This window comes from Ornithodoros turicata, chromosome 8 (genome assembly GCF_037126465.1).
Source record: "Ornithodoros turicata isolate Travis chromosome 8, ASM3712646v1, whole genome shotgun sequence".
In the NCBI taxonomy this organism is placed as follows: Eukaryota; Metazoa; Arthropoda; class Arachnida; order Ixodida; family Argasidae; genus Ornithodoros; species Ornithodoros turicata.
In genome coordinates, this window is record NC_088208.1 from 32,988,937 (window position 1) to 33,004,082 (window position 15,146).

General features: G+C 44.0%; 2 protein-coding genes across 2 annotated transcripts; one reads left to right on the plus strand and one right to left on the minus strand.

Annotated features, from left to right (window-relative positions):
• The first annotated feature begins 79 nt into the window (after positions 1-79).
• On the plus strand, positions 80-14,212 carry LOC135367045 (WD repeat-containing protein 44-like). Its single transcript, XM_064600129.1, has 19 exons — positions 80-318; positions 700-733; positions 1,018-1,113; positions 1,545-1,952; positions 3,582-3,713; positions 4,999-5,205; positions 5,852-5,988; positions 6,081-6,176; positions 7,245-7,330; positions 7,401-7,546; positions 9,016-9,060; positions 9,133-9,282; positions 9,369-9,473; positions 9,927-10,049; positions 10,144-10,335; positions 11,097-11,198; positions 11,314-11,429; positions 11,497-11,624; positions 12,460-14,212. Exons 1-19 carry the CDS (start codon positions 245-247, stop codon positions 12,696-12,698), a joined length of 2,616 nt encoding a protein of 871 aa, XP_064456199.1. The 5' UTR covers positions 80-244; the 3' UTR covers positions 12,699-14,212.
• Positions 14,213-14,226: 14 nt separating this feature from the next.
• Positions 14,227-15,125, minus strand: LOC135367046 (trafficking protein particle complex subunit 1-like). The gene is made up of 4 exons (XM_064600130.1): positions 14,984-15,125; positions 14,819-14,889; positions 14,577-14,715; positions 14,227-14,486 (listed from the first exon to the last, which is right to left on the minus strand). Exons 1-4 carry the CDS (start codon positions 15,080-15,082, stop codon positions 14,370-14,372), a joined length of 426 nt encoding a protein of 141 aa, XP_064456200.1. The 5' UTR covers positions 15,083-15,125; the 3' UTR covers positions 14,227-14,369.
• Positions 15,126-15,146: the final 21 nt, after the last annotated feature.

The window sequence follows — 15,146 nt, forward strand, 5'->3', positions numbered from 1 at the left end:
TGAATAGTATAGTTCTAATTCTTTACATATTTATAAAATTGCCGTTGTTTACTTTTCTGCTCGCCAAAGCGACCAAAGTTCCCGGATAAAATATGGTTGCTGCTGTAGTCTGGGAATCTGTGAGCGAGTGTGAGATGTAGCTTCTCAGCTATTACTTTTGCGTTCATTTTCGTGTTTGTCTGTCAGGTTGATTCGGTCATGCTTGGCAATACTCCCACGTTCGTTTAACGTTGTCTAGTTTGCGATGGCATCTGACAGTGACTCGGACGAATTTTTCGACGCGGAAGATTCGACACCAGTTCGCAAGTCTGGAAGCGAGTACGTGTTTTTCGTCACTGTTGTGTTGGGCTATTATGAGGATCATCAATTGCGGCCCTAAATAGCACCACTCTGCTCATATCGTTGTTCTGTCATTCAGTTTCTTGTGATAAGTGTGGACATCCCGTGGGGGAATGTGATATGTCTAGAAAGATTCAACAAGATGTTGAGTGCATATAAAAAGTACAGTCAAACACAAGCAACTTCTTGTACTGTATTTCTGTCATACACACGTGCTAGAAGCTTTTTAAGCGTTGTTATACTGCGTGCGATCGTTGGACTCTGGAAGCCACACCCGTCTTTCGATGGAATGCCTCCTCGTTTCGTTTGCCTGTTTGTTTAAGAAGTATTCACAAGTGACCCTTATTCTTTTTTTTTCAGGAAAAATGCAGGGGATAGTCCTGTGGATAGTGTCGTAAGTGACATCTAGTATATGAAACTTTTTGTGGGTTCGAGTGTTTACGTGACTATCGAATAACACACAGTTTGCCATCGTGCTAAAAGCGCTACAAACCACAGAGAAGATGACACACACTGAAAGTACACTATCAATGAAAAGCATAGAGTCAATGACTTCTTGTGGATACTGAACTTTGAGTATGTGTCATCTTGTCAGGGGCTTTTAGAACTTTCAGTAGAATGTCGGAATACCAGTCGGTTCAGCTTGGCGTTTTAAGTACTTAAATTGTTTTGCCTCAGAAGCCAAATGATGGGGAAGATCAGCCGGATGGCTCAATGCAGAGTACGTCAGAGACAAATACAGCAGTGTCTGCAGGCATTGAAGAGGCTATGAAAGTAAGTGGTCATTCATATATCATTATTTGATTGTTCTCTTGCAGCATTCAAGGCCCAGATTGTAGTACCAGTGAGGGAAAATGAGGAAATGAGGTTGAGGAAAATGAGGGTGAACCCCCCTAAATGTCCCCCATGTATTTGCATAATTCTCCTTCATAGATAAGAAGTATCTATATTTAATAGTCAGTCAAACATCAAATGCTTTAAAAACCACACAGATTATTATAAAGCTTCAGTCAAAATCACTGTGCAATATTTACACTTCATTATTTTGGTGTAAGTGTCTGACACATTAGCCACTTGCAGTAGACTATTTTACTGATTCGGTGCACATTGCAAAAGAGCAGATTGCCTGTGCTTCCACACTGTCGGGTCTCTTTCAAGAACATCTCACTTATGCAACATGGGACAAACGAAAGATTGATACGCAGGAGGTTGCCTTAAAGGCGCAAGAAACGGAGAAACGTCAGCGTCAAATTGAGGAGATGCGACGGCGGATGTTGTACGACGACGACGAACCCAGCGGTTTCTCGTCGGAAGACGCAAGCATCGCCTCGTCTTCGACCGATGGCCTGTCCATCAGGGATAGGATCAGGAACACCCTCAGCGGACATCACGTCCCGATGACTGTTCAGGGTGATGATTCACAGAGCACAGTCAGCCTTGGGTCATCCAACGTCGGTTCAATCCTGAGTCAGAAATCACTTCCGCCAGAACCTGATCTTGTCGCAAGTACCAAGGGGGAACGAGGGAGTGAAGCGAGCCTTCCAGTAGCTCCTCCTCGCAAGAGGAAACGAAATAAGAATTCGCTCTGCCCATCGGGCGATGATTCTGACCGCGTGAGTATGTTTTTTTTATTGCCTGGTTTAAGTTTGAAGTTTGAGTGGTGATGACACGCTCTTTGTATCAGCCGTGCAGCATGGAATAGAGATAGAAACTCCAGCAACAGTTAAAGTAGCGCAGAAGTCATTTTTAACACCCTGTTTTCTTCCTATAAATGTTATGTAGGCCAGTAAGGTGAAATCATGAGAAGTAATTCACACCAAAGAGTCATAATTATTGCAGAAATTGAATTTAAAGTGTACCGCAAAAAGAACAACACACACACTTTCATCAGACGTCTTAATCCGAAATTTTTTTGGATGGCCCCCTGTACTCCTTTAAAGGGGTTGTTGAGACACTTTCATAGATGTGGTTCATTACATCATGGACGCATTGTATTGCACTCCAGAATAAGCAAGAAAAAAGAATTATTCTTGTACGTGTCGTATTTAGCGATATACAAGCCCTCGAACGCACTCCCGAGCAAAGCGCAGACGTCACAGACCTCAAAGTTGCGTCCGTTCCTATTGGGAGTTCGTTTTTTACGTTTGTCTGGGATAACCTGGGATTGTCACAACCCCTTTGGGAAGGAAAATCCTTCTGCTTGCTACATACCAGTGCTCCCACCAGCCCTATTCACCATAGTTGTTCCAGCTACCATGCAGGTGGCGCACTCTGTTGCCATCATGGTTATTTTGGATTCTGTCGGCTTATGAGGCATTTCCCTAGACCAAAACAGCCTTGTACGTATGCCAGTGGCACTTAGATGCAGAAAGCGTGTTTAATGCCTCCTCTTACTTCTTCATCACATGGATTTTTAGAGTTGCAGTGTCGTCTGCTTCAGCCAATCGCCGCAGACAGTTTCAAGCACAGGCTTTCAGTGGCTGCTCATGTGGTTGACAGGACAGCAGTTGTGCTTCATAGCTAATGTGTCCGGAAGCACATCGAACTTGTAGTGACTACATCACGTCGTTTAAGCAATCAAACTTCGTTCGCTCTAGGTGGCGCTGCATATGACCCCCACGAAAGCCGCCGGAATCGAAGGAGCACCGGAATCGTTTTCTTTTAGCTGCCGCATCTGCGGAGCAAGTGTGGCCATCACAGCGTGGGTTTGGTTGCGTGCGCTCTGTAGTTACAGTACATTCCACGTTTCAGAGAAAGATTCTAAAAGATTCTAAACTCTCTAAACAAAAGACTAGGCTCTCTGGAACTTGGAAAGTACTGCCATCGTCGGACCCACGCAAGCAAATCGTGAAAGGCATGCTGTGGCTGCCGTACAGCTGCGGCAGGAAAGGGAGCGAAGTTACGGTACTTTCCCTGTTCGAGTGGCTTTATGCCCTCCTTGTGCCACACTACAGGTTTTCCCGGCGATTTTAATCCAAGTGCCAGCTAAATTAATCCATGTGCCATGCAAACTTTATGGGGCATGGATTAATTTAGCTGGCACTTGGATTAAAATCGCCGGGAAAACCTGTAGACACGGTGCTTCCATTCTTGAAGAAAACAGTTGGGCTGCATGGTGCTTATATATTAAAACTTTTGTAAGGGGTAATTTCACATTCCGCCGAGGAAGAAGCCTTTCTTGCCCCACATAACGATGCATAGAGAGCTGTTGTGATTTGTGTCAAGATTTACTGTCCTTTCAGGCCTCCGTTCACTCCATGACTCCAACGGGATTGCCGAGTCCCCAGTCAGCCGTGGACAGCATTGCTCAGGAGCTGGAGTTTTCCCTGGACCTCAGCAGTGCTATCAAAGGACAATACGTTGTTAAACCACAGGCACGTTCGCACGATCAGTTTTTTTTCTATATGTTCCTCAGCAAGATAGATAAGCTTGACTTCAAATTTTGACATTTAAAAATGATGTTAAGAAGAAACGTATCATATTTACTCGCGTGTTCTGCGCCATTGCGTAATTTGCGCGCCACTAGTTTGGCACGAAAAAAAAATGTTGAGAAAAAAAAAAAAGTGTAATTTGTGCGCCCTCACTTTCGCACGTGGGTCCCGGGCTCCACGCCTCTGAGTGGTTGCGGAGATTGTCTTTTGCTTACAACGCGGTTTTCACAACTCAGTCAGTCTGGGAGGCAGTATAGCAGTTGGAATCGATGCACAATACCGTTTATTTATCGTCACTTTCTACGTTACTGTGTTCTTTTTTGCTAACTGCACACAGCTCATTGTGTTCCGTTCTGTCCACAACGTTAGACAAACAACGTCATCAGGCACATTGCACCAAGTGTCTAAAGTTCACTGCACTGGCACAATTCTTGATCTCTCCCTGTTGCTTTAGCCACCTCGTAACACTTACTTCCGATACTTCAAACTGCCTTGCCACCGCTAAATTGTTGCTGTATTTACGAAAGTGTCAACTTTTCGTCCAAACGCCGGGGACCGACGCCACGACAGTGAATGAAGAATGAGTGCCGTCCCCATTATGCCCGTATTGGCGCATTTGCATCGCGATGACACTGCAACACGTGATATCGGTCGCGCCGCGCCATTGGCCGATGCCGTCACCCGCTTCCGCCTCTCCCATGACCTCGTTGTGGCGCGCATATTCGAATCTAAGATGACCCCCGACTTTGGGACACCGGATTTTGGAAAAAAAGGTTGTCTCATAATTAGAGCCTGAAGTTTTTGGGAAATATTTTTTTCTAAATTCGAGGGGTAAAAATCGGGTAAATAAACGTGTGCACTAAATTCGTGAGAATTCGGGTGAAAAAACTTCTAGTACGCTAAATTCGGGGTGAAATAGGGCTCACTTACTCAACTAATTGTAGTGGTATGGTACAAATGGTGATGTAACTGAATTTTTCTGCCAAACAAGTAAATTAATGCATTTCTACAGACATCCCACTGAGGACAATTTGCCGGGTAAAAATAATCGGGTTTCACCCTAAAGAGGCAACCTTCAATTCGGGGAAGAATCGGGTAAAACCCTAAAACTTCAGGCTCTACTTATAATCGGGGAAATACGGTACTTTTCCCCCAACTTTTCAGACTCTTTTGGGAGAACAAGTGCGCAAATTATGCGTGTAAACACGGCAATACGTTTATCGAACAGGATGACGAGAGAGACAGAGGGCCTCGTCGCTCTGGGTCAAAACAGTCTGTGCACAACGGCGGAGGGGATGCCAGGCAGTCGCCCGAAAAACCTGGTGCCAACAGCGCAACGCGAGCTAGCCCTCGTCAAACTCCAGAAGGCAGCCTCAGACAGCTCAACATGGTCATGCGCACCCGCTCAGATTCTGGACGTCCCCTCACAGACATGGTATATGCACAGATTCATTGTATATATATACATCAGTTGCATTCTTGATATATTATGTGGCTAATTATTAAAAAAATTAAAAGTGGAAGAAGTGGGCGATCAGGGATTCTGTGTTTGATGTGGCCATAGCTTATTCTTAGCCAGTAAATCTTCGCAGAGACTGAATTGCTCAGTTTGTCTGTGTGTGTGTGCACCAGGAAAGGCCTTCAAAGCCAGCCCAATCAAAGATGACATTTGAGGTTTTGGAAACCAAGATTGTTTCTCTCAGTTAAGACAGAGCTCACATTTCATTTACTTGTCTATATTGCTATCAGCCTGCTGATAGTGATCAAGGTAGGAGATGCTTGCATATTTGTGCAATGCATTGTGAACGCATTGGAGGTAATAAGCAATGAGTGGGTTTAGCTATACACATGAGAAAGAACAAATGCAGACAAGGCACGCGCGGTGCAGAACGTAGTTTATGTGACAGTTTCGTAGCAGAAGCTATCAACAGACGTCGACAGAAGGAAACATGTAGTAAAAAACAAAACAATGAAACTCATCACCATGCAATTGATGTGATGCATGAGCACGGCACAGGCAAGGGAACAGGCAAGGGAGAGCTTTGTCTTTGGGGATCTAATGCTTCCATTTTTATTTCCAGGAAATTTTGGAGCAAATAGAAGTGTTGAACCTAGACACGGGAGAAAAGGTCCCGTTAAGCATTGCAGAAGACAAGTTGCCTCAGTGTCTGAACCCTCTCTCTCTGCACATCATGCGCCTTACTTCAGAGTACGTTAGGTACGGCCCCTAGTTTGCACGCTTTCATTGTAAAATAGGTTTACAGCACATGCGTTGCACGCTTTTACCTCTGAACTGACGATCGTTTGCAGCAATTCAGACAAAAGCAGGGAATCTGACGAAGAAAGCATTGACATGAAGCAGCCTTCTAATGATCAGCCAGATAAGGGGTCGCTCAAGCAGAAAGCGTAAGTAGATATGCGTTCACGAGCACATAAATCACACCTTTTCCCCACAAGATCAGGTGTCCAAGTGTCATGTTTAGGCGATGTGTTTGAGCATGTTGAATGATGTGCGCTGGATTGTTCTGGCATCATTTATAAGCTGTATATAATTAGAGCCTGAAGTTTTAGGGTTTAGCCCAATTCTGCCCCAAATTGAAGGTTGCCTCTTTAGGGTGAAACCCGATTTTTACCCGGCAAGTTGCGCCCGCTGAGACGTCTGTAGGAATGCATACTAACTTGTTTGGCAGCAGATGCAGTTACATCACCATTTGTGCCAAATCAGTACAGTTAATTTGAGTAACCAAGCCCGATTTCTCCCTGAATTTAGCATACTGGAAGCTCTTTTTCACCTGAATTCGCATGAATTTAGAGCACATGTTCATTAACCTTTTTTACCCCCCGAATTTAGAAAAAAAATATATCTCAAAAACTTCACGCTCTCTATATAATGTAGCAAAAATCCTTTATTCTACGTGGTGTTGAAAAGAGCCATTAATTTTAGTAAAGAGTGCTTCAAACAGTGGCCTTTCTGCTCCCTATGTATGGAAACTCGGTGGGAAAATGCACGCACTAAAGTGGATGTCAGTGGAACCACATTGCTAAGAATAATATATCAAGCGTGAAGTTTTCGGGAAATATTTGTTCTAAATTGGGGGGGGGGTAAAAATCGGGTAAATAAACATGTGCTCTAAATTCATGCGAATTTAGGTGGAAAAAATTCCAGCGTGCTAAATTCGGGGAAAAATCAAGCTCAGTTACTCAAACTAACTGTACTAGTTTGTAATGGTGAACAGTGATGTAATTGTATATTTCTGCCAAACAAGTTAGTGCGCACTCCTACAGACTTGTCAGTTAAAGCAATTTGCTGCGTAAATATCAGGGTTCGCCCTAAAGAGGTAACCTTCAATTCGGGGTGCAAATTTGGGGAAGAATTGGGTTAAACCCTAAAACCTCGGCCTCTAATAATATACTGATGAAGTCTACTTCCATAATTTGAAGCCTACTTTCATAATTTGCGTTTTTCTGTCACAGGACACGAATAACAAAGATGATTGGTAAAAAGGTTGGTAAGAAGGTTGGAAAGACTGTTAGCAAATTGAAGACTGTGGCAGATGAAAGTAAGTCCCACTTGGATGGCAGTGAAAATCTGCCTTCAAGTACGTAGACCTAAATGCAAGTGTTTTTCAGAGCTGCACTCGAGGCATTGCGAAGAAGTGGAATGCAGTGACGACGAAAGCTCACCTACTGTCAAGGTCAAGACATCAAGCAGCCACAAATCACCTCCAGAGTTTGGTGGCATCAGGGTCGTCCAGGAAATTACGGGAGAACACACGGTAATTCTCTTGCTTATGCCCGAAATTGCAGCAGTGACACTGTAGATTGGACCTAGCATGTGTGTGTGTACACATGCCCATGTAGTAGTAGTGCCCAGAAGTGATTGCTCTAGTTATTTATTCAATTATTTATTTATTCAAAATGCCCCAAGGGCCCAAAGGGCATTATGTTGGACACATTTATGTTATGTCGGAAACAATGATTTAGCTGATGTAATGTGTGATGTAGGAAAGTCATACCTAAGGCCCTTCTTTTTCTGCGATTCCGCGATTCTGCAAAAATTCGCGGAATTGTGAGTCTGCCGCGGAATATGAGGTTTTGCGCAGAATTTTGCAGGAACCGCACGCTTAACTCAGTTTATGCGCGAGATGAACGGACTTTCCAACGCACCAGGTCGGCCTGCGTTACAGCGTAGATTTGCGTAGAAGGCCCCCATCTGTGTGCTGGAACAACCCTCTAACTCCTCTCTCTAACCCTTAACTTTCTGGGACTCTGGAGTGGAGTGCAAATGCTGACCCCTGCTTTGGTGTCCACAGCTGTCAAGTACCTCTGTGTGAGAGTAAACTCTGTACATGCAGAGAGGTCACTTAGCAAGTACAATTTGATAGTCAGTGACAAACGTCACTCCCTCTCAGAAGAAAGTACAATGTACCTTATTATGCTAAATCGCAAAAGTTTTTGGAGTTGTAACCATGTTTCTCCACACTAAGAGCTAACAGAGAGTATTTTTTGTCTGATCTAGGGCAATTTGCCTTTCACCGCGGAAAAACGCAGAAGTCATAGTTTCCTGCTGCGGAATTCAGGATTTGCCGCAGCAGAAAAAGAAGGGCCTTAGTCATACTATACTACTTAGGTTTTCTTGCCTGTTCTACTGTTACCTAAAAACCAACGCCTCCAACATAAGAGAGCATACCAGCTCCCTCTTCCACGTGCATTTTCTATGGGGCGCGATTTGATGCTTTATCTCAGCAGTCAACGGGGACGACAAGATCTGGGGCGTGTAAAGCCCGGAATTTTAGAATTTGTCCTAGGCTTCTTGTGGATACCCTCCAAACATTGATCATAATATAACTGAGAACGATTTCAAAATCCTGAGCCCCGCATGTTGCAGATCTTGTCGTCCCCTTTCCAGTAAGACCACTCACATTAAAATCTGACCGCTAGTTACGGAGAAAAAGCTTCAAATATGCGCCATTCAGAATGCATGTGGGGAGAGGGAGCTGGTATGCCCTCTTAAGAGCTTCATCACTTATCCTTTCTGACTCCAGTGCTTCTTGTGTAGCATCTGATATTGCACCTTATAGTGTATAAATGTGACGCCTTGAATAAAATACACATTACTGATGCTGGGCCATCTTTCTGCAGCATTATCAGTTACTGTAGCTTGATCCTGTAGTGAGCCCATAGAACGTAGAATTTCCAATGAATTGAATTGAATTAAATTGAATGAATTTCTTTTTTCCCCTAGGGAGCAGTATGGACCATGAAGTTCTCAGCATGTGGACGTCTCATGGTGTGTTAACCGCAGTTAACTTTCATCATACGCGACGTATGGGGTTAGCTACAAAAAGCGTGCTTCTTCCAGGCCACAGCTGGACAGGACAACGTCCTTAGGATCTGGGTGTTACGTGACGCATACAAATACTTCGATGACATGAGGCAAAAGTACAACACAGATGCCAAAGCCTCCTCTCAGGAGAATCTCACCATGCCAAGCATGGAGGAAGAGGAAAACGTAAAATGGTGCCTCCGTAACTGTCATGCTTGTATGCTTACAGGAAAATATGGTATAATATCCAAGCATGATTGCACCTCTTCCAGGACGACCTCAAAGAGCCTGATGATGTGAAGGGACCCTTTATGCCAAAGCCGTTCTGTCACTACAGGGGCCACACGGCTGACCTTCTCGATGTATCCTGGTCAAAGGTGAGCGTGTGCATCATTTTTTGTGAATAACCTGTCATGCAGGTACAGCAAAAACCTCAATGATTTTGCTTCTAAGTACGATGCTGCAAAAGAATTACACTTGTCACTATGGCATAGTGATATGGTAAATTTTTCTATGTATTTTCACTTTGTATATATACATATACAAAGGAAAAATAGCCATATATACTATCACCTAAAAATGTACAGAGAGGACAATTGTGTAGAGCCTGGTGTTTTAGCTTTATACCCAGTAAAACTCCTCATCATCTTGGGCAAAACCTGCTAAAGTGCAGCAAACTTGCTGAAGCCCTAAAACACAAGGGCCCACTTATAATGGATAATCTGTTATATAACTGAGGCGCATTTTCAGTGCAGTCATAATCTGTGCTTTGAATGTATGCCTTGAAGCATAATTTGTCATTTTAAAGTCCATATTTGTGTGTTCTGCAGAACTACTTCATCCTTTCCTCCTCCATGGACAAGACTGTGCGACTCTGGCACATCAGCAGGAGAGAATGCCTATGTTGCTTCCAGCACGTAGACTTTGTCACCGCCATTGCCTTCCACCCCAGGGTATTGACCGTTTAACCGCACATTAGAGGGCAATGCTCGTAATAGTAGTAGTAGCCATCACAGGTGTTGCAATGTGCACATATTAATGTTCCAGGATGACCGCTACTTCCTGAGTGGATCGTTGGACGGCAAGCTGCGTCTGTGGAACATACCCGACAAGAAGGTGGCCCTCTGGAACGAGCTGGACGGCCAGACCAAGCTAATAACGTCTGCAAACTTTTGTCAGAATGGCAAATTTGCAGTCGTCGGCTCCTATGATGGTCGATGCATATTCTACAACACTGAGGTGAGGCGGGATGCTGTTACGGAACCTTTATCAGAGAACCAAGCTACCCAGCCATAAATAACATTCTCCTGGAGATTTTCATGACATGAACTCACTGCTATGCTACCTAGACTTGCGTGTGACGGTGTCATTTGCAAATTCGACAGCACCGAGTAAAATTTTAGCACGCTTTGATAAGAGCAGATAAGAAAACGAAGGTGGAAGTTGTACTGCATGATGCATGAGGCGTGACCACTTGGGGTGATATTGGATTCCAGAAATTGATTTTTGTCAGAATGAGGTAAAACCTCATTTGCACTCATTTGGCAACTGTGGCTGGCTCCACTTACTCCAACATCAGTTCTGGGTACATGTATCATAAGACTAGTCTGGTGCCATCCTAAATTGCATATTAATGAATGAGTGTACTGTATTGCCAAATTTTACCCCCCAACTTTGTGAAGGACAACAGACCTTAAAATATTAGACCCTGTTGCAGATTGGGATTGTTCTTGTAAAGGATTTTGTCGTTTTCGTTGATGAAGTAAAAGATGACAGGGAGAAGGTGTGTGCGGTCAGAGCTTATAAGGCCCGTAATATCGTCATTGGACAAAGTTTTTCTTTGTCTTGGTGACTGTTTGAGGCCGGCTGTGTAAGGACGATATACTATTCTACAGTTATGTGTGTCTTTCTGCAGTTATGCGATATATGTCAGACCCTCTAAACACATACTTTGGTGAGCACACCAGGGTGCATTTTTAACATAACTTCAATTCTTGCAGCAACTGAAGTACTACACCCAGATCCATGTGCGGTCAACGCGTGGCAAAAACAAGCAAGGGCGCAAAATCAGCGGAATCGAGCCCATGCCAGGAGAAGATAAGGTAAGACACCTTCGTGTTCTTTGCGATAGAATCCAGTCCAGTCAAGCTGCAATATTTTTTGCCTGCATAATGTTAATGTACGCACTGACAGCATGTTTTGACTTCCTATGAACAGATCCTGGTCACATCTAACGACTCCCGCGTTCGTTTATATGATCTGCGCGATTTGTCACTTTCTTGCAAGTATAAAGGCTACGTTAACCTCAGCAGCCAGATCAAGGCAACTTTTAGGTGAGTCGCTAACAACTGCTTTGGAACAGGTATCGATAAATGACAAAACTTGTACCTTCGTTTACAGTCACGATGGCCGATATGTCATTAGCGGTTCGGAGAACCAGTTCATATACATTTGGAAAACCTACCACGACTACTCAAAATTTTCGTCGGCCCGACGAGATCGCAACTATTACTGGGAGGGCGTGAAAGGTAGGTATCCCTTCTGCAAGAATTGTAACATTCATCTAAGGTTATATCTTGTCATGTAGTACTGCTAGACACACACTGTCTTTGCCTCCTTGCCAGGCAAATTGTCTCAAAGACCAAGAGCACTACGATGCTTACGTACCAGTGATTGACCACGCTATACTGTGTCCTCATCAGTAATTGGGAGTAGATGGTGGGAGTAGGGTTGCCATTTTTGCCAGTCAAAGATAATGGCTGAATGAGTGACGTAGAAAGGGAGAGGAGAAAATTTGAGATTGGGTGAGGGAAATAGGGAGGTTGGGAGAAGGTGGTGAGGTAAACTCTTCAGGAGCGATATCGCGCATTTAGCAGTGTCCGCGCTCCCATTGTGACTCTGCGTGGTTGAATGTGCACAGAAAAGAGGTTGCGGAAACTACAGGTTTTCCCGGCGATTTTAATCCAAGTGCGAGCTAAATTAATCCATGCCCCATAAAGTTTGCATGGCACATGGATTAATTTCGATGGCGCTTGGATTAAAATCGGCGGGAAAACCTGTAGAAAACGTAAAAAATCACGTCCTGTAACCCAGAAATTTCGATGGAATTTCCCCATGAAATTCCTTCTGCTGCAAAATACCGGCAAAGCTCTGCCGGTATTGCCTTTTAACCGGCAAGGGAAGCAAATAACTGGTCGAACCGGCGAAGTACGGGCCACGCGGCATCCCTAAGTGGGAGTGATAGTAGGACTAATTATTATGCACGTCTAGGCCCATAGAAATCCAATGCAATCCAAATCCAAATCCATACACACACTTACTTTAGAGGCGCAATGTTGTGTTTCTAACCGAATCCTTTTGCAGCCCACAACGCTGTTGTGACGTCTGCAGTATTTGCACCCCGTCCAGACATTATTCTGAAACAGCTCGAAGAAGTTGAACACAGCGTCGATGATCCTACTATCCCAGCTTCCACAGCGCCGGACGTCGGAGGGCCAGCAAGCTGCTATGTCATCATCAGTGCAGACTTCAGCGGGACAATCAAAGTGTTTGTGAATCGCCCGAGGGCAAAGGCTACACTCCCACTTGTACCTGCTTCCTAGTACTATTTGCAATTACTGCTTACCCTTACCTAGTCACTAAGTTGAAAAAGAGGTGCCTGCGGCAATTTGAAGGCACTGTGTTTACTCACAACTAGGCTGCATGGTGTTGTGGTCTACACACTGTCAGATAATGTTCCTTGTACACTGGCTGAGGTAACCCCCGACCTTAAGGTAATATAATAATGAAAGCCAAACAGAAATGCGAGCTATTCCAAACCACGCGTGAAAAACTAGTTAACGAACCGGTTAAAAGCGGACTAAAAGTGGAAGGACTAAACACACATACCGAGTGCCAGCTCTCAACCGTTTATTCACAACCCCTGCGGATTACAGCCGACAAATAGCTTATCTCATTGCCACCAAATAAGAATTTCCACTTCGTTTCCACGTCTTGTTAATCCTGGTGTTGCCGAATGTACCTTGCACATGAGGGGGGGGGGGGGGGGGGGGGTGACGGCTAAGGTATGTTCGGCACCACCAAGATTAGGGTACGATACAAGCGGCAAAGAGAACGGGAAATTCACGAGGGTTTTCTAATCAAGAGGGCGGGGGTCAGGTGCATGAGCACGGCTTCAGTCCTATTGGGTGACAGTGAGATAAGGTATTTGTCCGGTTGATCTGCAAGGATTTTCAATAAACTGTTGAGTGCTGCCGCTCCATGTGTGTTTTGTCCTTCCATTTTAGTGCTTTTAACCGGTTCGACGATGCACCAACAGGCCCAAAAAGCGGTCCTAAACTGAAACAAGTGAGCAAATACAGTTCCTGCAGTGCCTTCGAGCCACATCTCTGTGTGGTTGCAAACTCCTCACCCATTGTTTGCCGCAGTTGCTGGCAAATATTTTTATAATTTGAACAATCTTCTCAACCACATCTGTTTATAAAGCAAAAAAAAAAAGAACATTCAAAAGCAACCTTTTAAGCTCCAAGAAGCATTCAACAAGGAAGCTCGAAGGAAGTTCACGAAAGCTACTGTATTTTCACGCATGTAAGCTGCACCAGAGATAAACAGCATTGCCACCATTTTAGCCCCATCCGAAAGATATTCATCGTATGAGCCCGACCGTTGAATAGGCTGCAGGAAGGTGGAGAACAATAGGAAATTCCTTCAGCTTCTTCGCGAGAGCATAATTGTTGAACAAAGATACATGCAAGATCAGAATGCACCTCACATAAAGCTGTCACTGTTAGGAAGCTTATGTCTGATGTGCCAAACCAATACTTTCCTGAGCATTTTGGTGGCAGCTTACAGGCATGAAGGTATGGTAGCTGTGTAAAAGAGCTGTTGCAACTTACAGCACACATTTATGTAAATTGTATAACCTCATGTTCCTGCAAATTGTGTTCTCACAGAGCTTACATGTGACACTGGCGAAACAGTTGTGGAAGCATTTGAATGATTACTGTGGACATCACCTGGTGAAGCAGCTACTTGTTATGTACATTTCTGTATCATTGTTGTGGAAAAAATATATGATAACATTATGTTAGATAAAAAGTCCCACTTTTTTCACATTTCTGACGCCCTCTGTCAGCTGAAGGTGCAGAGGCAATTTTAATGGATGTGCAAAACATCACGACTCAATACATTTGCTTCTTGATCTCAATATATACAAAAATAATGTGAGTGTAACACAGCGTAATGTAGCTCAGGACATGGGTCTTTGTTGGCCTTCACTTTGCAAGTGGGCTCTTTGCAATGAATGCATTTAACTGCTCCTTGAACAGTTCACTGGTAATGGGTTTTCCAAGTTCACACTCTGGATTTTTCACGACATATTCCACGTACACCTGGAAAGAACATAGAATAATATATGAAAAATGTGAAATGCAAAGTTACACGTATGCAAAATACAAATCTTGCTTCCCACACTTGCTAACCTGATGATAGATGTCGTGAAGCAAATCCTTCACATTTCCTTCAGTTAGGTCGGTATTCATAATAAACTTAAGGCCAGAGGGCGTTTCATAAAAGTTCAGCTTGTATTTGTTGGTTTTAAAGCTTATAAAGCCTTCTTTGCTGAAATTTAAAGCAAAATATACTGTCATGAGCACTGCAGGACCCGAAGGACTGTAGCAGAGTGCAAGAAAAAAAAAAGGGAAGAATCAGGTTTCGCTCTTACCAATCTGTCGGAGCTATCTTGACAATGAATGACCTGAGTGAGTACACCATTCCATACATGAGCTTTGCTTCCTGGAATGCAAATCCCAGTTCTTTAAAAATGTCTGCCATCAAGTTTCAATCTTGCACTACGAGAAATACTGCGCAGTACTCGCTTTTTCCGCACCTCATCTCTGGACATGCCAGAATTCTTGTTTCGTTTCCACTCGGCGTAGTGAAGGAAAGTGCCATTCTGGCTGAATATGTACAAATTGTAAATCACCATCGCCCCTCCGCAAAATTTACAAACAAAGCGTGATGCCGGTAGCGATGGGGATATCCTAAAGCAA